Source organism: Capricornis sumatraensis, chromosome 5 (genome assembly GCF_032405125.1).
Source record: "Capricornis sumatraensis isolate serow.1 chromosome 5, serow.2, whole genome shotgun sequence".
Classification (NCBI taxonomy): Eukaryota; Metazoa; Chordata; class Mammalia; order Artiodactyla; family Bovidae; genus Capricornis; species Capricornis sumatraensis.
The window spans coordinates 97,651,673-97,677,785 of NC_091073.1; the positions used below are offsets into that span (position 1 = coordinate 97,651,673).

Sequence of the window (26,113 nt, forward strand, 5' to 3'; positions counted from 1 at the left end):
AAACCAAAAGGGACACTGAGTCATGTGTGGAACAGAAGGTTCAAGGGTAATGCACACACGAGAGAAAGAGAATTACTAAGAGGAGGTGAGCAATTTCAAATCCTTTCTCTAGAACCTCAATATTACCTCTTACTTCTGTTCATTTCCCACCATATGTCACAGCCTACTAAAGGAGGAGCTGTAAAACTTGCTTAGCAGTAAGAAATCAAGCAGGCCAGGTGGATGATGTATCTTATTTTCCTGTATTACAGGACAAAGATCACAGATATTTTTGTTTAAAGCAATGCATTATTTGGGTTCATTTTCCTAGCCTCAAGATTTTCCTTACATTATGGAATGTCCATGACTTTTATTTCAGACTTATGCTGTATTTCTATCCATCATGTATTAGCCTGCATAAGGAAATATGAACTTGGTAGAGACTTATTCCATGTGTGGGTGTCTGCCTTAGAGCTGAGGGAGACACGCTCTAGCTAGTTTTGCAAGTACATAATGACATTCTGGCAGGCTCTTTTCCAAGGAGAAAATTAACATTCACTGATCACCTACTACATGCCAGATCATCTTTAAATTTCTACTTGGTATTTTACCATAATCCTATGAGCTAGGTATCACTAACTCTATTTTACAGATAAAAAGTCTCCTGCAAAGTAACAGTAAGTGGCAAGATTCAAACCAACCGCCTTGACTTTAAGCCCAGACCTCCTTTGAGGGTTCTCCCCATGCTCTCATTCGCCCCAATCTAGGGCCAATATGATCCTGTTCTTCTAAAGAGCAACACTAGATAAAACAGAGAAAAACAGAAGTAGAGAGAAACAACTGTTATACTTCTTTCCCCTGAGACACCTTGCAGGTAGAATACTACTTCAACTGGGAAGATTCATAGTTTTAAAAAAACAAAAAAAAAGAGAGTTTTTTAAGGTTATCCCAATTAGTATACGACTATCTACTAGAGAGATCTCCTCCTTTGGCAAAATATGTCATGAAGGCAGTCACATGCTATTTTTAAGTCATGCATGTCACTTGATCTGTGGCCCAAAGTCAGTTATTTCTGGGACATGAAGTTAGGCCACTTTGTAAACTACAAAAAAGTAATACTAAAAGATTAGGGATTTTAACATAAACAAAATTATTGGAGACTCTGGGGAATGAGAAAGTAAACTTTGAGAGTAACAAGAAATCAATTCTCATAAAAAAAGATTAACATTTAGTTTTATCTCCTTTTAAAAAACTAGGTCTGGTTTTAACTGTAAAAGTATATACACTATGCTCATGAAAAAAAAATAGCACAGATTAGGAAAATCCTATGTACATAATTTACTACTTATTATTTGTAATAAAGTAGCCTGTGTGTGTGTGCATATATATATATATATATATATATATATATATATATATATAATAGAACAGCTTTTAAATGTACAAGTTGGTTCATTTACAACAGCATGAAAAAGAGTAAAATAAATTATAAAATGTGACTGAAAGAAATTAAAGACACCAATAAATGGAAAGACATCTTCTGTTCACAGACTAGAAAACCCAATACTGTTCAGGTGTCAGTGCTATAATGAAGTGATCAACAGATACGATGCAATCCCAGCCAAAACTCCCAATGACGTTTTTTGTGGAAACAGAAAAGCCTATCCTAAACTTTGCATGAACACCGTTCCACCTGCTGTGCTGGCATTCAAGGTGGCCAGGCAGGTCACCTCAGTAATGTGTCCAGTGCTTCTTTGGCCTTTATTGTCGACTTAGTACTATACATTTTCTGTTTTGAGTTTTGTAACTTTGTAGTATTTTAGATAATGTCGTGTTTGTACTACTTTGTTGTGTAGAGTAAAAGGATTATGTGGAATAAACCTAGGATTAGAGTCCAAAAAAGAAATCATATGAAATCTCAAGGGACTCCAAATAGCCAAAAACCTCTTGAAAACAAACAAACAAAGTTGGAGGTCTCAATTTCCCAATTTCAAAACTTATTACAAAGCTATAATAATCAAAACAGTATGGGACTGAAATAAAGACAATCACTGGGATAGAATAAAGAGTCCAGAAATAAATCCCTTACATATAAATGACTTTCAATAAGGGTACCAAGACCATTCAATGAAAAAAGGACAGTGCAGGGCAAACTGCAAAAGAATGAAGTCAGACCCTTAACATACATCACATACAGAAATTATCTCAAAATGAATCAAAGACCTAAGTGTAAATCCCAAAACTATAAAACTCTCAGAAGAAAATATTGGGGAAAAGCTTCATGACATTGTATTTGGTAATGATTTCTTGAATGTAACACCAAAAGCACAGGCAACAAAAATAAAAATAGATACGGAGAAACTAGAACCTGTGGACCATTGATAGGAATGCAAAATGGTATAGCTGCTATGGAAAACAGTATGGCAGTTATGCAAAAAAAAAATAAACACAGAATTGCCATATGATTCAGCAATTCCACTTCTGGGTATCAACCCAGAAGAACTGAAAGTGGGGTCTTGAAGCAATATTTATACACTCATGTTTATAGCAGAATCATTCACAATAGCCAAGAGGCAGAATCAACCAAATGTCCATCAAAGGATGAATGGATGAAGATACAACATATACATACAATGGAATGTTCCTCAGCCTTTAAAAGGAAGGAAATTCTGATTCCCACTACAATGCTGGATGAACCTTGAGGACATTATGCTAAGTCAATCACAAAAGGACAAAAACTATATGATTTCACTTTATGAGTAGTTAAACTCATAGACAGTAGACCGATGATTATTAGGGGCTAGAGGAAGGAGGGAAAGGGGAGTTGTTAAATAAATATACTTTCAGTTTTGCAAGATAAAAAAAATTTGGGGTTAATTCCACAACTGTGTGAATGCAGCAATACTACTGAATAATACACTTAAAAATGGTTTAAAAAAAAGTTAAGGTAGTAAATTTTGTTTGTATTTTATCAAAATTTTAAATCAAGAAAATCTTAAGTGCAAACTGGGTTACATAATAGTTTTTTCCCCCTTTATATCTTATATATTTTTCTGTATCATCACATGTATTTTTTTCCTTCTTCTTTTCCACTATTACAAACCTTACTGCAATAACTCATTTTTGGACCTAAAATCATTACACAACTGTATGAATATAAGCCATTGCCTAAAATTTAGTCAAAATTCTAAAGACTAGACAGAAAAAGAAATATCAGAGCAAGGTTAACACACAGTTACAAAATCCAATTTAAGTTGCTGTTGTTAATACTATCAAGAACCATAAAAGTCACATAATTTTGAGTCAGTAATTATTTCTTAAGGAAAGTAGTCAAAAGAAGTTAAGGGCTAGACATTTAATATTACTCATAATACTAAAAAATGAAAATTAATAGAAGCACTGTAAGGAAATCAATCAATATCTTACAGCTATAAAACTGTAATTAGGAAGACTATGTAGCTATATTTAAAATGTTTATTATGTTTACAGTAAGAAAAAAAACCAACCCAACAAACCCATACATGTATACTTAACATTTTAACTGGGCTGTAAGCAAGTGGCTCATGGGACTAATGTGTCCCAGAGAGAGGTTTCGTTTGGCCTGCATTACATTAGAACTTGCTTATCTTCTGAATTAGGCATGGCAAAAACTTCCCAATCAGTCTGCATCACTCCATATTATTTTACAAGCACTGCTTCACCTAGTCAGACACCTGCATTCTTGACCCCTGAATATGGATAAGGGCTGGGAAGGACTTTAAAAAGATACAGATTTCCTGAAGGAGAGTGAGCTGTTCAAGGCACTGTTGTTCTGCTGGAAGACATAATGCTTCCACTTACCTATTAGGATATGTTTGATACATATGAACAATAAAACAGGCATACATGGTGATTATTTCCCCACAGATTGGTTTCCAACACCAATTTGTGCAATTCAAGCGTTCAGAAGACATAAAATTTTAATTTATAAAGGTATACACACAAAAATATTACTGGGTGTATTTGTAACTAAGATGATGTAAGAAACAAAGACATTCTTTCTACATAGGCCAGCTGCTGTTTATCACTCACCTAGTGACTTGTTTGTGGAAATCTGTAAGTTGTTTGTGTGTCACTGTGACGGCTCCCCCTGTTGTCTCCTTTGGCAAACCTTTCAAAGAATTCTCTAACCATCGACAAAAAGTCTGTACAGAGAAGAAGGATAAGCATTTTAAAGGGAGGCAGGGCTTACTCAATTGAGACCCTACAGGTAATAACAAAAACCCACAAGTTTTCCTTAGTAGCATTAGCGTTCCAGACTTGGAAGTAAATAAAGGAGTTAACAGAAGTACTATTTTTGGCCTTCCAACCTACTGAGGGTTGGAACAGCCTACAAAGGCATGTCCAGGCTCCCTTCAAGGGGGCAGCAGACATCATTTCAGGTGGAGCCCTTCTACCTTGGAAGTAAAGTCTCTTCTGGATGAAGTTATTATTCTGTTTCTATCATTAAACATGCAATATTTAAAAAATCAGACTGCTGCCAAAAATCTCTTGAGCTTGGAGATCAAGGGCAACCCAAAGCAAAAGTTCAGGTACTAGAAAGAGCAGGGTCAAAAAGTATAACAAGTAAACGTTTAAAAAAGTGTATATACAAATATGAATCCAGAATCTTAAGGATTTTAAGGTCATTTCTCTCAGCAGAAGTCACATCCAGTCAGTTCCTTTGTGATAACTGCCTAGTCTTTAGGTTAAGAAAATTCTTTTTTGTTGCTCTTTTTGTTTTCTTTTTTGGCTCTAATTTTTCTTCATGTCTTTAAGTAGGATGTATGCTTTGGTCATAGTTTTTAGCTGAAAAGAACGTTTTTATACCTACATTTTTTACATTATGTATTTTTCCACTATGTTAATTTATGATCACAATGGGATTTCCAAGGGAGCACAGTGGAAAAGAATCTGCCTGCCAAAGCAGGAGACACAAGAGATGTAGGTTCGAGCTCTTGGGTCAGGAAGACCCCCTGGAGAAGGAAATGGCAACCCACTCCAGTATTCTTGCCTGGAGAATCCCATGGACACAGGCACCTGTGGACTACAGTCCATGGGGTTGCAAAGAGTCGGACACAGACTGAGTGACTAAGCACATGATCACCACAGACTAGACCAAAAGTAACATTCCACTAGAAATGCTTGGAAGCACCACCGAATTCTCCAAGTGTTGCCTCCAAGGAAGACAACACACCACTCAGACAGAAATAAGAAGAGGCAAACAGGGAGAACGAACTCTTAACTGACAACATTTTGGCATCCAAAATGACCCGTAAGTTAACCATAGTATCTCCTGAAAATAAAAACAGTAAGAAACTAAATTGTATACTGTCAACTAATATAGAACAAAGGAGATGAGACTATCCAGTGTAGGAAAGACAGCCTTCTCAATAAACAGTGCTGGGATAGTTGAATATTTGCATGTAAAACAAACTAGACTCTTACCTTTCACCACTCACAAAAAGTAGCTCAAAACAGGTTAAAGACTAAACACAGACCTGAAATCATGAAACTCCTTGAAGAATACAAAGGCCTAAAGTACTGTGACATAGGTCTTTGTAATGATTTTTTGGCAATGACACCTAAAGCACAAGCAGCAAAATAAACACAGGAAACTACATCAAACTTAAAAGCTTCTGCACAGAAACCATCAACAAAGTAAAAAGAAAACCTAAGGAAAGGGAAAAAACATATATTTGTAAGCCGTATACCTGGTAAAGAGGTTAGTATCTAAAATACATAGAGAACCAACCCACAGAAGTCTAGCAAAAAAACAAATAACCCAGTTAAAAAATGGGCAAAGGACCTCAACAAACGTTTCTTGAAAGAAGATACATGAAAGGCCAACAGATACATAAAAAATGCTCAGTGTCACCAATCATAATGGGAATGCAAATTAAAACTATAAAGACATATCATCTTAAGGCCTGTTAGAAAGGTCATGATCAGAAAGATAAGAGATAATAAAGGCTTACAAATCCAACATTTTTTGTAAAGTTAAATGTATATAATAAGGTTTTTGTTACCTGGAAACCAAGTATATTTATTAAAAAGTAAGAGTACAGAAATTTTATTTCTATTATCAATGATGTTTGGAATAAACTTGTCACTCCGCAACGGCTCAAAGAGTATTTTTCAGAAAAACAAAAATACTACTGTATTAGATTCTTACAGTGACACAGACATATTCTCTAGAATCCTCCTACTGGCTCCTTCATTTAACAATTAAACATAGCAATGTAAGACATACCACCAAGAGCATACAATAGGACTAGTTTCAAAGTTAGAGTCAGCCTCTCAAGAAACTGTCCAGGACTGAAAGTGGGTTCCTTATGCAAACAATCTTACCGGTCTGTCAACCTGCATGATCTCCCAGAGCACTTCGGCCACATCCGGTAGGGTATATGGGGGGAGGCAGAAGCAGCACGTGTGAAGCAGCTGGCTTACAAGCTGCTGTCCAAGCTGGTTCATCACCTGTCCAATTAGTTCTTTCCGTAATTCAAAGTCTTCTTCATGCTGTAAGAAAACAGGAACAACAGGAAAGTGCTAATTTCAGCTTTCTGAAGGGCAAGTACTCTTTCCCCTTTAGTAATTTTCTTTCTCAGAAAAGACAGTATATATAATAGCTGGACTCACAAGGTGCACTGTCTGTCACAAGGAAGAAAACATTAAGAGTTTAGTTTCAAGGAAACGGGTAAGGGCTTCAGTTGAGATTAACCTTAACCCTTAGGTTTTTCATGAATAGAACACAGAGGAGAAACAATGGTTAGAGATTAAGAGTAGCGATCCTTTTAACCTTTTATTCTGGTAAAAGATAAAGTATTCCTATTTCCTTTTTTAAAAAGCAACTGAAAAAAGAAGACTTCTATCAAATATCTAACCTCTATCAAAAAAATCTTACTTAGGAACTTCCCTGGGGATCCAGGGTTAAGATCCTGCACTTTCATTGCTGGAGGTTTGGGTTTGATCCTTGGTCAAGGAACTAAGATCCCACATGCTGTGGGTGTCCACAAAAATAATAAATTAAAAAAAAAATCTTACTTATTTTCTTCCTTTTAGTCTTTGAATATACGTATTTCTAATATGTTGAAAAAAAACCTTTTAAAGTGCCTTTCACTTCTAGCTATTTACCTTCATTCCCTCTCTTTTTTTATTGTCAAAACTCTTCAATTAGTCTATCACATACTTCTTCACTGTTCTCCCTTACTTTCAATTCTACTCCACATCTAGTCAAATCTACGTTTGAAAATTCTGTGAACCACTTTACCTCCAGCCAAAAAGGTCTCTGAAGTATCTACTAACAAACTTAGTCCTTTCTGATTATGATTTATATACCCATTTAGATTTTCCTCCAATCCATCCAAATGGCTCCACTGTGGTCCCTCCTAGTCCAGAAAGTCATCCGAACCTACTTCTTTCCAAAGAGTTTTCCCTCCTCTGATCTCAAAGCAAGCACAACTTTTATCACTTATCTGACAATCAAATATTGCCTTGCTGCTATTGTTTAGTTCTTTACAACTCTATTTCTCTCTTCAATTAGACACCAAATGGCTTGGAAGCAGAGACAGTTTAGACTAGTTGATACAGCTTACAACACGTAGTATAGGTTGTCTTAAATCTACTAGTCGATATTTTGGTTAGTGAATGATCCACTATGGGATATACCTACCCACACAGATCAAATGAGATGCTTCTTTTTCCTTAAGGAATGATATATGAGGTGATAATGAGCTACAAGTAAAAAAACTATTTAATACCTTGTTTATACTTACATCATTGGCTACCCCTGTATGGATGAGGTCTCGTAGGAACCTCATGACACTACAATTGGCATCCCGGTGGTCCAGGGTAGTAGAGGCAATGGCCCATTGTAAGATAGGGATGACAACTTGGCTTCTCAGCAAGGTAACAGGGCTACGCTGAATAAACCTGGTATGGAAAGATAGGCAAGGTAAAAATTACAAAATTAGGCTATAAAAATGTAGCCAGGGTAAAAGGCAAAACTATGGAGATAGTAAAAAGATCAATGGTTGTTAGGGATTGACAGAGTGGAGGATAGGAACATGAACAGGTAAAACATAGGGGATACTGACGGTACTAAAACTATTCTCTATGATGCTGCAATGGTGGATATATGTCATACATTTGTCCAAACCCATAGAAAGACCTTGGCTTCCCTGGTGGCTCAATGGTAAACAACTGGCCTGCAATGTAGGAGACACAGATTTGACCCCTGGGTTGGAAAGACCCCTGGAGAAGGGAATGGTAACCCACTCCAGTATTCTTGCCTGGAAAATCCCATGGACAGAGGAGCCTGGTGGGCTATGGTCCATGGGGTCGCAAAGAGTCAGACATGACTTAGCGACTAAACAACAATAGGAATACCACCACCAAGACAGAATCCTAATGTAAAGTAAGTACTTTAAAAATGATGTGTCAATGGAAGTTCATTAATTTTAATAAATGGGCCACTCTGGTGGGGGATGCTGATAGCAAGGTAGGCTGTGAAAGAAGGAGGGGGGAAGCTAAGGGTATATGGGAACTCTATACAATTTTCTCAGATTCTCTAATGTTCATAGAAAATCTCCGAGAAAAAGTAAAATAACATTCCAAATTTATTTTACCAGACGATCATTTGTGCAAAGAGAATCTCTTGAGATTAATTTTTCAAGAAGCACACAAGGAAAACAGGTTGACGGCCCACCCAACAGTTTTCTCATACCAACTCAATAAATAAATAAATAAATAAAAAGGGTTTTCTAACTTGTCCAAAAATGAACCAAAAAAGTGTTCATTACCAACTGATTTGGATCAAATTCCTGAGCTGGGGACTAAGAATGAATACAAATGTCAGTGTTACTAGTAAAAGGAATTTAAGCAACAAATAGGGTGGTAGGCTAAGAGCAGAGATGGGAAGTACAGTATCAGATAATTTTTAAAGTACCTTAAAAGTCTAAAAAATTTTTATTCTGAGATATGATTATATTTTAAGGATGCTACACTTCTCAAGAAAAAGTTAAAGTCATGACATCATAGTAGCATAAAACATTAAAACCACACAGGATTCTAGAGACTGTCTAGTCAAATGTTCTTGCAAAACTCATTTTTATTGTCTTGGGTGTGTTCCCTCCTTTATGAAAGGAGCTCAGTTATTTCCCCTTGTGCTTATCCAACTCTTCTTCATTTATGGCAATACTCTGGTTCACGATTTAACTTTGGATTATGAATAATTACTCTACCTACTTCTCTTACCTCATTTTACAGAGAAGGAAACAGGTAAGTGTTAGGTGACAAGACAAAGCAATGATGAGGATGACTGATAAAATAAAAGTTTGCTTTTCAGAAGGACTGACCTCGTGGCTAGCCTGAATAGGTCATCCACTGTGTCAGGGTGATTCTGGAGTCCATTCTGCTGTTCTAAGAGCTGAAAGGTAGGGATGCACAGTGCCTAAAACAGAAATGATTTTAAAACAAATGCTTGTAAATAAATGCCATGGGATTCTGACTTGCTAAATATCACAACATACACAGAGAACAAAGGTAAAAGCACAGATAAGAAAAAGACTGTGATGAGATTCAGATCAAGAAAGGGAAGACAAAAATCCTTCTCAGTTGACATAAAAAGTATTCACATATGAGGTCTACATTTCAGAAAGGGTTTAGGGTACAGACTTCTGTTGATGAAATTGGACAGATGTCATCTCAAAGTTTTAGAAGTTTCTGGAAGTGACAACTGTGCTTATGTACTAGATATGATCTGGTCAACTAAGGGAGTAGCTGACATTTTAATAATACTAATTATGAAATGGCAATTTTAAAGGGAAATACATCTTGAGAAAAGGAGCACCATGATTTAACTCCCTAATATATTTTCCCCTCTGACTAGGAGAGGGTAAAAGCAGTATATGGGAAGCCTTTTCCAATGCCTGCTATTTACCCTAAGGTGAGACCATCCCTGCTAAGTAAACTAGTTCACTGGCTGTTCGGGCAAGAAATTAAAAATATAATCATGCTTGAGCTAAGAGATCCTTTATTTTAAATTCACTTGCCCACCTTCCCACCTTCCCAAAAAATTCTATCTCTGGAGAACATAAATTAGACAGCAATTAACTGTAATGACTAGCACATTGGTGTAGTCAATCTCTCTCTCATTCTTCCAAGCAGGCCTGTCCACAGAATAACTAGGAAGATCTACTTCCATATTAGGAAATCATTATGCTTGGGAAGCAAACCTGAAGAAGGAACAGAATTAAAGACATGGTGAAGAACACACTGCTAGGCCTTCAGACCCTCCAAGAGAACACACCTGGAGCATGTCTAGTAGTCCCTGCCGACAGCCCTCTTCCATGCCATATTCATCCACAAGGATACTACCAAGGTACAGGAAACAGGAATGCTGATGTACCTGGTAAACATTTACCATCTGCCAAGGGAAAAACCAATTAGTTCAATTATTCATCTGTCAAAGAGTATCAGGTTAGGCAGCTAGCTGTCTGAGGGAAGAAATTCTGAGATAGATTGGTCTCTTCTCTAAGACAATGTAATAAAGCTTGTTGACAACATTTTCTAAAATATAGGGCTGACTAATTGTCAAGTACTCTATTTAGAGTTCGTTCAGGTCTTCGACCTTTCACCTTTTCAAAACAATGCTATAGGAGAGTTGTATAATACTACAGACTGGAACTATTCATAAGTTATTATCCGAGGCTTCTGTTATATTTGCAATGCCCTAATAAAGTATACCTAAACTTTCTAACCAACAGGTTGCTCTTATATGCATTAAAGATGATTCTTTAAAAAAAAAAAAAAACAATCACAGTAGGAACAAAGTATCAAATGCCCCTCATTTTAGAGGAGAAGGAAGGCATTGTTTAAATTGGTTTATAAACTCTTATTTAATCTTTTGGGTAATGAACAGTGTTTCTAATTAAGATTATCTAGACTTCTGGAGAATAAAAATTTTAATACAATTTAAGCATTTAAATTATTTGTTTAGAATTTTTACCCTACTATCCTCCAAAAATTAGGCCACCATACATAATCTATTCAAAATGCCACCACACGGGAATTCCCTGGTCATCCATCCAGTGGTTAGGACTCAGTGCATTCATTGTTGGGGCCTGGAGTCCAGTACCTGGTCGGGGAACTAAGATCCTGCAAGTCAAGAAGTGCGGCAAAAAAAAAAAAAAAAGCCATCATAACACACATATTTTGATCTTATTACATAAATTCAATTCTTTGATCTTGGTGGGGTGGAAAGGTCCAGTAATTGGCTCTTATCAGCATACGGCATGAAAAGAACACAAGATGGAAGCTATGAATCTGTTCAGTGTTGTATACTCAAAATTGTATGCTGTTCTTACTGAATAAGCTACAGGCTGGGCCAGACATCAAAGGGTTTTAGGCTCTACTGGCTTTATAATCTTTTGATCACTTAACTTTGCCACTGAAGCACAAAAATGGCCAATAAACAATACTTAAATGATTAAGCATGACTATCAGTAAAACTCTATTTACAAAAACAAGGGGCAAGCCCACTGGCTGGAGTTTAGTGACCTCGAATTTGTAGGTTTTTTGTCACATGTACAGACTTTTGAACATACTTTCTATATAAGATGCTACCCTATGCTACTGGAAAAAAAGAGTAATATAAAAGTCATGACTGAAAGTGTTAGTCACTCAGTCCTGTTTGCCTGTGACCCCATAGACTGTAGCCTGCCAGGATCCTCAGTCCATGGGATTCTCCAGGCAAGAATACTGGAGTGGGTAGCCCCTCCCTCCTCCAGGGGAACTTTCCAACTCAGGGATTGAACCCAGGTCTCTGGCACTGCAAGTAGATTCTTTACCATCTGAATCACCAGGGAAGCCCAGAAGTCATGGGCATATCCTCCAAGAGCAAAGGGGAATTAAACCACATTGTATAGGACCCATAATGTATTGCACTGAAGAAGACACTTGACCAGAAATGAACAGTCTAAATGTAACACATACTGTTGTACTCAGGGTATAGTAAATGCAGAAAAATCACAAAAAATTCTGTTAACATATTTACCTTTACAAACTTCAATCAAATCTATAATTTAAGGAAGTGTGATCATATAAGTGTCAACTGACACAGCCAACAGGATGACCCTGGTTCAGGATAAGAGCTTCCTTAAGAGTGAGGCAGAACTTAAGAACTTGAGGGGCACTCACTGTCAGGGTCGGTCCAATAGATGCCCTGCCCAGTTGGAGAAGGCCCCTTCAGGTTGAGTGGGTGAGGTCTAGCCTGAAGCCCTGCAGTAGCTTTCCTCACAGATGAGTGCAAAATTTGAGAAGGTACTTGCTCAGAGACCTGCAAATGCAAGATTGGCACTTTGCCTTGCCTCCATCAATTCTAGGTCATGGCAGCTCACTTGCCTACATCTAGTTCTGGCCCTGCTGTTAGGTTAACCCCAACATAAATTACTTAGTAAATTAAGTCCCTAGTCATAGGCGTCTCAAAAGAATATTCTAGATGATATGATCTCAGAGAGCCATGTACAAGAGCCACACCAGCATAATTACATACCAATCATGCTGATTGAAAGAGTCAAATTTATTTCCTGACAAATAAAGACACTTAGATGAACAACTAACTATGGTGAAGAAAAAAGAAAATTTCTTTAGGCCAGAAATAGCAAAGCTAGACTTGCCACATTTTCAGAAAGGAAATTAATATAAAATGCTTAATACATAAGAGCTGATTCATTAAAGTCATTCCCATTTATGAATTTTACACTAAGATGTGCTGCTATTTAGACTATCACTACACAGAACAGATTACAGGCTATTTGCCATAAAAATAACACACCTACCACAGGCACTACTTATCTTTCAAATATTTTTTAGTTTGCATTTAAGAAATGTTGAAGTGTTTCATTTCATTAGCAAGAGCTTTTGTTCTAAAGCCTCCTATTTCAAAATTCTGTACCCTTTACATTTTCCATCTTTCAGGGAACTCACCTGTGTGACTAGTGGCTGCAGCAGGGCTGCGGATCCTTTGCCTACACAGCGAACAGCAAAACGGAGGCACCGGCAACAACGCTCTACAATCCGATTATCAGCCCGGTGCTTATTTAGAGTCTCAGATAAAATTGGCCATATCTGAGTCAAAAGTGAAAAGAGCACAAGGAAGAAAATAATGAACAACTAAGTGCTGAGAAAAATGCTCCCAAGTTGGTAACAACTGATTTGACTTTTAAATAATTTGGGGAAATCCTTCTTTACAGGAACACACATGGCCTGATTCAGGTCAGTGGGTGTGTGTATATGTGCTGGGGTTCAATTCACTATCCATCAATGAAAACAACCATGTCTTAAGGGAAACACAGTAATTCTTTACAACAGAAGAGAAGCATGACTAATTTTACTAAAAAGACAAAGATCTCTATTTTCCTAAACTCTGAACTTCTGATTTAGGATGGGAAAAAGTAGAACAAGTTAAAGGAAGAGATATCTGATACCAGTGAACACTCAAGGATAACTGATGTTTCTCCCCTTAAGTCTGAAAAGCACTTCTCAAAACATGCCCCCTAATCCGCACATTGCCCTGAGTTTTTACAAAGGAAGTATTGTTAAAGAGGAAGCTATGATGGTTAATCAGCTTTGTCAAAAACATTCTGTCAGTACTGACCAGGCCTCTAAACAACTATAGGATTCACACAGTTAAATCTCTTCTTACTTTGGCCTTTCACGGTGTTTTCTTACAGCCTGTTTTCTTACCAAATCGAAAATAAAAAATGTTTCGTTGGATAGTTCCAATCATCTTTTCACTGATACTGAATCTTCCTACAAACAAACTTAATCTTCCTATGAACCTAGAAGACAGTACCTTCTCACTTTAGTTACCTAGGGTCTTATAAGGAAAAAGGAAGAAAGCCTTATTCCACAGGCATTGATTAGTACTTACTTCCTGTATGACTTTTTGGCACGGATGAGTCTGTCCATTTTCTACAACGGGATTGGTGTGTCTGGGGAAAGACAATGATCCAAATTAGTGAAAGAAGAGCAATTTCATCAAGGACACAGAGCTCTAATCCCTGTTAGTTTACTTAGTATCATTCTCACCAATTAAAGAAAACCAGATAGTCAACTCTGGGTACATGGGCTCAGGTATGGGGCACTACAACTACCCTTTTCATTTTTTTTTCTTTTATAAACCTGAATATGTAGTTTTTTTCCAAATTAATAAATATATTCAAGTTGTCTGAATCCACTACGAAAACTCAAGTACTGCTTCATTCCCAGCACTTAAAAGGTAAAAGCTTTTGAAACTCTGGTCTACCAAAGACATTTCCCACAGTTCTAGTCTAAACTCAATGATACACAATGTGGGCCCACCCACAATACAATGAATTCACCTATCTATCTCATTCTAGAATCCACTAACTTGAAGGAAAGCAGGAAAAAACAAAAACTATGATTAACTACCAATCTCTTTAAAGGAAAACAATTCTTTAATTTTAAAAAGCTCAACAGCAACTCAATAAAAATATGCTGTCGTAGTTGTTTAGTTGCTCAGTTGTGTCCAACTCTCCTGCGACCCCATGGACTGTGTCCCTCTTGGCTCTTCTGTCCATGGGATTGCCCAGGCAAGAATACTGGAGAAAGGAGCCATTCCCTTCTTGATTGAATCCAAGTCTCCTACACTGCAGGTGGATTCTTTACTGCTGAGCCACCAGGGAAGCCCAATATAAAAAAATATAATTTTTCTTTACATTAAGGCATTTCACCTTTTGCAGATTTTCTTTCATTTATTGTGGAATAAGACTGTTAATACACTCTCAGAATGGTATGCAACAGGGGCTCCCCTAATTATACAAGAAAAGCATTATACCAACTCAGAAAAAGATACTTGTAGGCAAGAACAAGCTAAAACAACACCTCAGTTTCAACTTCTTCCACACAGGTTTTTACACAAATATTAATTGATATTCCAGATATAGCTATAGGACACATAAGTTATATTATCCAACTAAGAAAGATCACTCTCTGAATACTGTTGCTCTAATGCTTTTTTCTTTTTCTCTTTTTAAAAATACAATTAGTAGGCTCCTCTTAACATCAAAGAAGGTTTAATTTCACCTGGTCACGGAAGAGACTTCATTATTTGTTTGCCCCCATACACTATTACATAGCAATGATTATGAAAGTATGGTCTTTGGAATACAATGCAATAGCACTTGGGAACTTATTAGAAATGCAAATTCTTGGGTCCTATCAAGATCCAATCCATCGGACACTCTGGGAACGGGACCCAGCAATCTGCTGCTTTGGGAACTGAAGCACCACAGGTGATTCTGATGCACGTTGAAGTTTGAGAGGGCCTGCCCTGGTGGCTCAGATGGTAAAGAATCTGCCTGCAGTGTGGGAGATCCAGGTTTCATCCCTGGGTAGGGAAGATCCTCTGGAGAAGGGAATGGCTCCTCACTCCAGTATTCTTGCCTGGAGCATTTCATGGACAGAGGAGCCTGGTGGGCTACAGTCTGTGGGGTCACAAAAGAGTCGGACCAACACTTCTACTTTTCAAAGTTTGAGCATCACTGACTCAGAGACCAAAAGAATTAATTACATTTTAAAGTCTTTTGACAAAAGTTTAGCAAAAATAAATTCTTAGAATTTGCCTTTGCAGTTTGTAATAGGAGTAAATTAGTCTTCTGACAGACGCAGTTTATAGGAAGTACTCAGAAGCTGAGAAAAAAAACTTTCTTACTTCTATATAGTAGTCTCATTAGAGATTTTAACCCAGGGCAGGAACCTGGCATTTCCCTTCTTACCTAAATATGACTGCAAGGCGATCTAAGAATACAGTGGGATCTGAGGATATGCCGTTGCTGGGCTCCTGAGACAACAGCTGAAGAGACAGAAAGATATTAACACCCAGTCATTAAACATACAAACCTATAGCAAACATGGCAACATATGCCTCTGTCCATCAACCTCTGTCTCAATCTCTATTTCCTTCATCAGATTCCTGAAAGTTACTCAAAATGGTAAAAACTTTTAAGTTCATATTAGCAAACTATTTTCCTCCATCTTACTGCATTCTGGCCAAGACTGCATATTAACTTTTACTATATGATCACTGTACAGTGGAAAACAGTGCAAAAGAGACACAGATGTACAGAACAGTCTTTTGGACTCTGTGGGAGAGGGCGAGGGTGGGATGATTTGGGAGAATGGCACTGAAACATGTATGTTGTCATATGTGAAATGAATCGCCAGTCCAGGTGTGATGCATGATACAGGATTGCTCGGGGCTGGTGCACTGAGACGACCCAGAGGGATGGGATGGGGAGGGAGGTGGGAGGAGGGTTCAGGATGGGGAACACATGTACACCTGTGGTGGATTCATGTTGATGTATGGCAAAACCAATACAATATTGTAATTAGCCTCCAATTTAAATAAATTTATATTAAAAAAAGGAAAGCAGTATCATTTAATTTTTTCCCATTTACTTTTATAATGATTAGGATATTATAGACATTCTTATTATAGTATAGATTATATGTATTATACTATATAATACATATATATACAATAATTTTATAATATAAAGCTTCAAAATTATTATATCTTTTTATTTTAAGAGGTAAGGCAAGTTGCTTCCTCTTCTTTCATAAAATTTCTTAGACACTTCTACCAGTATATCATTAGAGATAAACTTTAGAGTCATTTCATCAAGTTCTCCTAAAACTACCATTGGTATGCTCACTGCTATTGCACCATAAATGTAATTTGAGAAGAGCTGACATTTCCGCAACAGTCTTCAAGGAAACATGGTAGGTTATGGTTTCGGAAGTTAACTTGAATGGTGTTGTCTCCACTGTATCTTTTAAATGGTATTTCTGATACAATGGAAATCTATTGATTTGGGAACACTTATTTCATATATGTAGCTACTTTGATAAATTCATTAATCTTAATAACATCTCAGTTCATTCGCTTGACTTTTCTAGGTAGTTAAAAGACCACCTGCAAATAAAACAATTTTCTCTTTTCCTTTCTATCATATAAACACACTATATTTGTTTCACCTCTTAATTAGACTCACCTTTTTCAATGCCAAAACTTGAACAGAACATAGTTCACTAAGACATTCAGTAATCTTATCCAAAGGTAATCTGGCTAGGACAAGTGCTGTCCCTGAAAGACAAAGGATGACACAAATGAAGAAAATAAAAGCCAAACTGAAGTAATTCATTGGTCTACATTATATGGCTTACAAAAGCTAACTGGTTCTATTCTTTTAAAAAGATCAGCACTTTTAAAAAAATTATAATATTTTGTTATTTATGGTTGGGCTTAGTAAGATCATACAGACTTTCACATTGACATTCACAACTGAAGTGAAGTAAAGTGAAGTGAAATTGCTCAGTCGTGTCTGACTCTTTGCGACCCCGTGGACCGTAGCCTGCACCAGGCTCCTCCGTCCATAGGATTTTCTAGGCAAGAGTACTGGAGTGGGTTGCCATTTCCTTCTCCAGGGAATCTTACCGACCCAGGAATCGAACCCAGGTCTCCCACATCGATAGACAGACGCTTTACCGTCTGAGCCACCAGGGGACCTACTTAAATTATTTCTCCTCAGTAGCCAACTGGTTTAAAGATGTTAAAATATGTCTCTCCACTTCTAATCCTTCAAAGACTAAAAATCTCCTTCACAAGGCCAATGCCAAAGCTAGTTTATATAGCATAGTACAATGGTTCTCAAACGTCCCAGAGGTCAAGGAGTGCCTTTATTTTTGATAAGTACTATTGGCAATTCTTATCATCAGAGAAGTCTGAGAAATAGGGACATTATTATTATTATTATTATTATTACTGGAAGAATGAGTTGAAGTTAGAGATTAACTCTAGTTCTCCCATAACAGACCCTATGAGCTGGGTAAGACATTCTCTCAGACCATCAGTTTCTTTACCTGTAAAAATGAGCGCTTCGAACAGAACAGTAATAGTTAAGTTTGTCTTTATTTCACTTTTAAATAGTTGCAAAAATCTCCCCTTTCTCCTTTTCCCAAATAAAATCTTAACTTGGAACTCCAATAAAACAGATTAAAAAAGAAACAGAGGAAAGTTAAAGTGGGGACAGAAGGCCCAAATCCTTCCTATCCAGCTTCCCTTGTGTCACAATTCCTATCAAATGCTGAAGTATCTCCCCAACATCCAAAGGATTACACATTATGCTATATCCTTTGACTATTATTTTTTCATCTCTTAAAATTTTACTCAACAGAACAGTAATCAATTCAAACCTTCAAATTTGAATAAAATATTGAGTGATTTTTCTTAATAGTCTATAACCATGGATGAATTAGATTTTTTACTTAAAACTAAAGGGGGTAAAAATCTAACAAACACAATTTTTTCTTTTAATTTATCCCTACAGAAAAGAATGTTACTAAAAAGGTTTCCCCATCTAGAAGATACCACCAGTATTAACTGGGATACCACATTTTATTACGTTAGCTGTCATGCTATCATCAAGGTTAAATTTCACTAGAAAATTACAAGATGGCAGCAATACCCACAGTTAGTAGTGAAGAAAATATATGACCTGATTTAATGCCTCATTATCTATGCCTCTGAAGAAAAACAACAAAAACCCATGCTTAAAAAAGAAAGTCTGTCTTAAAAATGCATAGTTACATTGGCTGGTAGGGAACCTGATCACAGAAGTGAGAAAGAACAGTCATCCAATCCAGACAAGGCTATCTGCCATTCACAGAAACTTAGAAGATTCTGCAAAGGTCCCATCACCGAATCTTTTATTTGATCCAGCTGTAAGAACTTTACTACCTGACAGGACACAACAATCTGTTTGCAGAAAGCATGGTTAGGAAGCATTTTCTTTCTAAAAGCCAGTAAACTGTCAATAATCAATTACTCATAAAATAAACCTGCTCCCTCTTTTATAAAATAATCCTTCATATATTAAAAAATAGCCATTCGTCTAAGTCTTTTCCCCAAGTGTTAATATCTCTGATTCTTCTCTTATTTTGAGTTTCATCACTACCCTGGCTTTTGCCTCTTGACCATTCAGTGTAAACTAATTAGTAATGGTTAAAGACCAAAAGTGTCCAGAACCCTTGGCTTTGAGTTACAGGACTGATCTAGGCAGACTACCTTTAAAATTCCACCTATCTCTTTGGTATAGCAATGCTTATTTTGTCTCCCTTTTTATTCTTTCCTCCAACTCAAAAAGGAACTATGATTTAGTTCCAATATGTTAACTCCACTCAAAATCTAGGATCATAAGTTCTATAAGCACTTTGAATTAGTTATATAGCCTTAAAACATTCTAACAATGCATGCACACATAATCACACATCCTTTCCTCCCAGAGTGACCTTCCTCATCATTGAGTAAATTGCAACTAAAAAGGGGGATACAACTTGACACAAGATAATCCCCAGAAGTGGCTTAGAGACTTTTCTTTCTTAATATCTTAACTAAATACCTTTTAGCAAGCCCACAGCAGCTTCTGGAGATAACATGAAGGAATCAAGGGAACGGGCAATCTCCAGGAGTCCGTTAAAGTGCTGAGCCATGTGGTCTCGGCAAACAGAGCAAATGTTATGAATTGCTTTTGCTGCAGCAGAAGCCAGAGGCTTTTCACACAGGCCTTTCATCAAATAGCCCAACACAGGGTCTAAGGAGAAAAGTCATACATAAAGATTACATATTTGAAACTTAAGGAAAACTTCTAGGCTGTTAGAACAGAGATTTATATTCTCCTTTAAAGCAAAAGAACCATTTTTAAAAAATAAAGTATGTTTAAACCCCAAGGTATTTACATATAAAAATGGAGCTGATCTCAGTGACAGACAGTGTCAGAGGGCTCCGACGGCTATCTATTTATCTTGCATTACTTACCTTGTGGACATGAACTGCTCTACTTATTGCTAGGGCTTCACAAAGCATGGTTTGAAAACCACTGACTCAGTTTGAAACACTGGTGGATATAACCATCCAAGTATTAAGAATACAGTTAAAGTAAGAAAGAAGATAAAACTCAGAAAGTACCACAATACTCATAGATTAATCATTACTTGTAAAAAAAAATCACGACATTAATCAGGACAATGACAAGTTACCAAAAAGTGACACTTTTATACTTACTTCTTTATAATTATAAAAACCACAGCGGCAGATCCTTAGCACTTTGAGAAGAATTAATTCATTATGTCTTTAGTTCAGTTCAGTCGCTCAGTCATGTCCAACTCTCTGTGACCCCATGAACTGCAGCACGCCAGGCATCCCTGTCTATCACCAACTCCCAGAATCTACGCAAACTCACGTCCATCAAGTCGGTGATACCATCCAGCAATCTCATCCTCTGTCGTCCCCTTCTCCTCCTGCCCCCAATCCCTCCCAGCATCAGAGTCTTTACAGAGTCAACTCTTCACATGAGGTGGCCAAAGTACTGGAGTTTCAGCTTCAGCATCATTCCTTCCAAAGAACACCCAGGACTGATTTCCTTTAGAATGGACTGGTTGGATCTCCTTGCAGTCCAAGGGACTCTCAAGAGTCTTCTCCAACACCACAGTTCAAAAGCATCAATTCTTCGGTGCTCAGCTTTCTTCACAGTCCAACTCTCACATCCATACATGACTACTGGAAAAACCATAGCCTTGACTAGATGGACCTTTGTTGGCAAAATAATGTCTCTGCTTTTCAATATGCTATCTAGGTTGGTCATAACTTTCCTTCCAAGGAGTAAGCATCTTTTAATTTCATGGCTGAAATCACCATCTGCAGTGATTTTGGAGCCCAAAAAAATAAAGTCTGACACTGTTTCCACTGTTTCCCCATCTATTTCCCATGAACTGATGAACATGAACCAGATGCCATGATCTTCGTTTTCTGAATGTTGAGCTTTAAGCCAACTTTTTCACTCTCCTCTTCCACTTTCATTAAGAGGCTTTTTAGTTCCTCTTCACTTTCTGCCATAAGGGTGGTGTCATCTGCATATCTGAGGTTATTGATATTTCTCCCAGCAATCTTGATTCCAGCTTGTGCTTCTGCCAGTCCAGCGTTTCTCATGATGTACTCTGCATAGAAGTTAAATAAGCAGGGTGACAATATACAGCCTTGACGTCCTCCTTTTCCTATTTGGAACCAGTCTGTTGTTCCATGTCCAGTTCTAACTGTTGCTTCCTGACCTGCATATAGGTTTCTCAAGAGGCAAGTCAGGTGGTCTGGTATTCCCATCTCTTTCAGAATTTTCCACAGTTTATTGTGATCCACAGTCAAAGGCTTTGGCATAGTCAATAAAGCAGAGTTTTTCTAGGACTCTCTTCCTTTTTCCATGATCCAGTGGATGTTGGCAATTTGATCTCTGGTTTCTCTGCCTTTTCTAAAACCAGCTTGAACATCTGGAAGTTCACGGTTCATGTACTGCCAAAGCCTGGCTTGCAGAATTTTGAGCATTACTTTACTAGCATGTGAGATGAGTGCAATTGTGCAGTACTTTGAGCATTCTTTGGCATTGCCTTTCTTTGGGATTGGAATGAAAACTGACCTTTTCCAGTCTTGTGGCCACTGCTGAGTTTTCCAAATTTGCTGGCATATTGAGTGCAGTACTTTCACAGCCAGGATTTATCTATCTTCCAGGATTTGAAATAGCTCAACTGGAATTCCATCACCTCCACTAGCTTTGTTCGTAGTGATGCTTTCTAAGGCCCACTTGACTTCACATTCCAGGATGTCTGGCTCTAGGTGAGTGATCACACCATCGTCATTATCTTGGTCATGAAGATTTTTTTTGTACAGTTCTTCTGTGTATTCTTGCCACTTCTTCTTAATATCTTCTGCTTCCGTTAGATCCATACCATTTCTGTCCTTTATCGAGCCCATCTTTGCAAGAAATGTTCCCTTGGTATCTCTAATCTTCTTGAAGAGATCTCTAGTCTTTCCCATTCTGTTGTTTTCTTCTATTTCTTTGCATTGATCACTGAGGAAGGCTTTCTTATCTCTCCTTGCTATTCTATGGAACTCTGCATTCAGATGCTTATATCTTTCCTTTTCTCCTTTGCCTTTCATCTCTCTTCTTTTCACAGCTATTTGTAAGGCCTCCCCAGACAGCCATTTTGCTTTTTTGCATTTCTTTTCCATGGGGATGGTCTTGATCCCTGTCTCCTGTACAATGTCACGAACCTCCGTCCATAGTTCATCAGGCACTCTATCTATCAGATCTAATCCCTTAAATCTATTTCTCACTTCCACTGTGTAGTCATAAGGGATCTGATTTAGGTCATACCTGAATGGTCTAGTGGTTTTCCCTACGTTCTCCAATTTAAGTCTGAATTTGGCAATAAGGAGTTCATGATCTGAGCCACAGTCAGCTCCCGGTCTTGTTTTTGCTGATTGTAGAGGTTCCCCATCTTTGACTGCAAAGAATATAATCAATCTGATTTCGGTGTTGACCATCTGGTGATGTCCATGTGTAGAGTCTTCATTATGTCTTCATTATGTCCATCATGTCTTACTTGTTACCAATCTAAGTGTTCTAAGAAAACATTATAAAGGCAAATTTCTATACAGCAAATCCTAATTATCCTTTATCTTGCTTTGTAACAGTTTTTCTATGAAAATTGTAAAAGTTTTTCTATGAAAAAACCCTAAGAAAAATCATACATGTTTAAAGAGCACTTTTTGTGAACTATAGAGTAAAGTGAAGTCGCTCAGTCGTGTCCAACTCTTTGCGACCCCATGGACTGTAGCCTACCAGGCTCCTCTGTCCATGGGATTTTCTGGGCAATAGTACTGGAGTGGATTGCCATTTCATTCTCCAGGGGATCTTCCCAACCCAGGGATTGAACCCGGGTCTCCCGCATTGTAGACAGACGCTTTACCATCTGAGCCACCAGGGAAGTCCAAACTATAGAGTAACCTCATACCAAATCATAAAGGAAAGAATCTCTGAAAGCCCATTTAAAAGTTATTTCCATTTTTAGCCTAATGAGAAAAATAAGGCAGCAACCCAACAAGAACCCCTGTTTTCACACAACACACAGCCTATTTAGCATGAGAATCAGAACTAAAATCTAAAACCTAGTCCAAGTAACTCCAGTACTATTCAGTTCAGTTCAGTCGACTCAGTCGTGTCCAACTCTCTGTGACCCCATAGACTGTAGCATGCCAGGCTTTCCTGTCCAATACTATAGGCCTCAGTGATTCTCAAATTGAATATCTGTGATTTTGACTATTCTACAGTAAGTATGAATATGCAGCACTGTGTCTTCTAACTGAGGCACAAATTTAAACAATACTCAAGGTGGTACTGAAAGATAAGTGTTAACAAACAGGTAAACTCACTTTGTTTCTTTGTGGAAAAACTGTTCAGAAAAGAAACCCAAATGATGTGGCAGATAAGTGAAAGAAATTTAAGAATTAGAAAATAGGTATTTTGAAAAAAAATTTTAATGGTATGTTAAACTTGAAAGTGGCTCAACTACAATGTAAGCCTACCTATCATATGCTCTGTATACTGATACAAGAAACAGGAACACACAGCTCTCTCTTTTATTTTTGGATATGATGGGTCTTTGTTGCTGCACTTGGGCTTTCCCTAGTTTTGGAGATCGGGGGCCACTCTCTAGTTGTGGCAGGCAGGCCTCTCCTTGCTGTGGCTTCTCTTGTTGCGGAGTACAGGCTCTAGGCGCATGGGCTTCAGTAGTTGCAGCACGCGGGCTCAGGAGTCGTGGCACATGGGCTTAGCTGTTCCATGGCATGTGGAATCTTCCTGGACTAGGGATTGAACCCATGTCCCCTGCATTGACAGGGGGATTCTTATCCACTGTACCACCAAGGAAGTCCAACACAGCTCTTTTTAAGTAAGAGTTTCAGGCAATAAAAAAAGCGATCATGTGTAAAATAAAATCAAGTCAAAAGGTAGTAATAAAGATAAGCACAGGGCTTCCCTGGTGGCTCAGTGGTAAAGAATCTGCCTGCCAATGCAGGAGAGGGTTTAGTCTGGGAAGATCCCACACGCTGCAAAGCATAAGCCCACATGTTGCAACTACTAAAGCCTGTGCTCCGCAACACAAGCCACTACAATGAGAAGCCCGTGCACTGCAACTGAAGAACAGCCACTGCTCATCGCAACAAGAGAAAGCCTGAGCAGCAACAAAGACCCAGCACAGTCAAAAAAAAGAGACAGATAAGCACAGCACATCGAACTTAATTATATTCACAAATTTAAGGATTCTTAAAATTCTCAGAATATGTCAGTCTTGAGTATCAGTGGGACTTTATTTATATTAACCTAGATAAATCCTTTAGTCTCTTTGGACTCCACTTTCCTTATCTTGAAAATGAGGGAATCAGAAGAAATTATTTCTAAATTTACTTTCAATTCTAAAATTATTTTATATGATCTTTATTTTTTTCAAGACAGCCAGGTTATACAACTCAACACTCTTCCTCTTAGTTTATACTTACTTAGTTTCAATAATAATTCTTAGTTTTTAAATAGTGCATGTATTTAACACTGAAATGCCCTCCCCTTTGCTCTAGTCTATTGGCAGCTTCTAGGTTAGAACTACAGGAGAGTCTGATTAGCTCAAGCTTATGCCAAAGCCTAACAAAGACAGAACTACTTATGCTGGAGCAGAGTACTAGTAGCAAACTGTCACCCTATCTAGAGATCTAATTTTCAAAGGTTCTTTCTCCAAAGTCTGTGATCAGATTATAAAATGTATCAACTGAGCAGTAACTCATATATCTATTCTCAGTGTCTAGAAACAGTCTACTTATCAATAAAAGAGAAAGTAGGAAAACAAAAGCAAAAATAAGAGAGAAAGAAATCAGAAAAATCAGAAGCAGTAGCTACAGAGGGGAGTGTTCACACATACCAAGGAACTGAGGATTTCGATCGACCACTTCGCTCATCTCTCCAACCAACTCAATGCTGGTGTAGCGCACAGCTGTATGCACAGTCTCCGGGAGACGGACAACTCCTTCCAGGACCTCCACGAGTGTTGGATTGTTCTCCCTGAGTTTAGAAGGCAAGTACTCAGAGTTAACAATTTCAGAGGTGAGGTTACGGCCATAAAACAGGCTGCAATGACACAAGTCATTGCTAAGGGTTTCTTTCTAAATAAGTAACCATTTGAATAAAAGTGCTTAAATCTGATATAAAAATTTTTAACCCTCACAAAGGGGTAAAAGACAGAAATGGAAGTTATCATTGTTTCAGTTGAGAAGCACACTGCTCCTTAATCTTCTGAATGTCAGTGAAGTGTCTAAAGACACATCTTGCTATCAAATAAGGCTCTTCAAACTGGACAGGTAGGCATTTACTGTGGACCAATGTCTTTTAGTGAATTCACTTTATTTATTCCTCTATCTGCAGCACCTAGAACAGCGCCTGGCACATAGTGGGCACTCAATAAATAAATATTACTGAATAACTAAATGATTAAATAATTCTTATAGACCACTTCCTATTAGTTGTTATTCTCCAAAAGATTTCTTATGGCTGGATAATGGAAACCTTAAGAACAGGTAAGCATGGGGAGGCCAGCTCACTGACTAAAGAATCGAGAACAAAAGCTGTAGGAATAGATAAAGGTGCTCTGACTTATAACATGAGGGAAAATTAAAGTTATCCAAATACTTTCACAGCTCCATGAGTTTATTGTTTCCTTTTCCTTCTCTTTTTCTCACCCCTCAAGGATACTGGCTCAAGTTCTTTTAAGCAGAGGGGAGGATGCCCCCCAAATGACCAGAACATAATCCAGAAATGAAAGATGTTTAAATAAATCCTGGATTAGCGCAAGAACACTCCTTCTTGATAAACTAAGTCTATTAAGCCTTTTATACGTTAAAAAACAAAAACAAACCCACACCTATAATCATGCAGTTGGTGTGAAATGTGGATAAAGAAAAAACAAAATAAAATCTTCTCTCATTTATGCCTTGTTTCCTAAAGGCACTAAGCTAGTGTTGAGACTCTCTACGCATCCTTTCTCATACACAATCACAAATCAGTTAGATCATTAGCGTAGTATCTTCAGACTGTTACTGAAGGTTCCAAAAGATACCAAAAAGGGTTTAAAAGCAAATAGTATGATCAGTGATTCAGGA

At 37.6% G+C, this 26,113-nt stretch overlaps 1 protein-coding gene across 3 annotated transcripts in view; it reads right to left on the reverse strand.

Annotated features, from left to right (window-relative positions):
- TNPO3 (transportin 3) overlaps positions 1-26,113 on the reverse strand; it is an 83,547-nt gene that overhangs the window by 5,751 nt on the left and 51,683 nt on the right. For 2 of the 3 annotated variants that reach the window (XM_068973135.1, XM_068973134.1), the window contains exons 11-21: positions 24,880-25,019; positions 19,482-19,673; positions 17,076-17,167; positions 15,798-15,874; positions 13,931-13,991; positions 12,985-13,125; positions 10,307-10,423; positions 9,354-9,448; positions 7,773-7,929; positions 6,349-6,516; positions 4,051-4,163 (exon numbers count right to left, since the gene is read on the reverse strand). In XM_068973135.1, coding sequence (XP_068829236.1) covers positions 4,051-4,163; positions 6,349-6,516; positions 7,773-7,929; positions 9,354-9,448; positions 10,307-10,423; positions 12,985-13,125; positions 13,931-13,991; positions 15,798-15,874; positions 17,076-17,167; positions 19,482-19,673; positions 24,880-25,019 — 1,353 coding nt within the window. The remainder of the gene's footprint in view (positions 1-4,050; positions 4,164-6,348; positions 6,517-7,772; positions 7,930-9,353; positions 9,449-10,306; positions 10,424-12,984; positions 13,126-13,930; positions 13,992-15,797; positions 15,875-17,075; positions 17,168-19,481; positions 19,674-24,879; positions 25,020-26,113) is intronic. The other variant, XM_068973136.1, reaches the window with a different exon arrangement.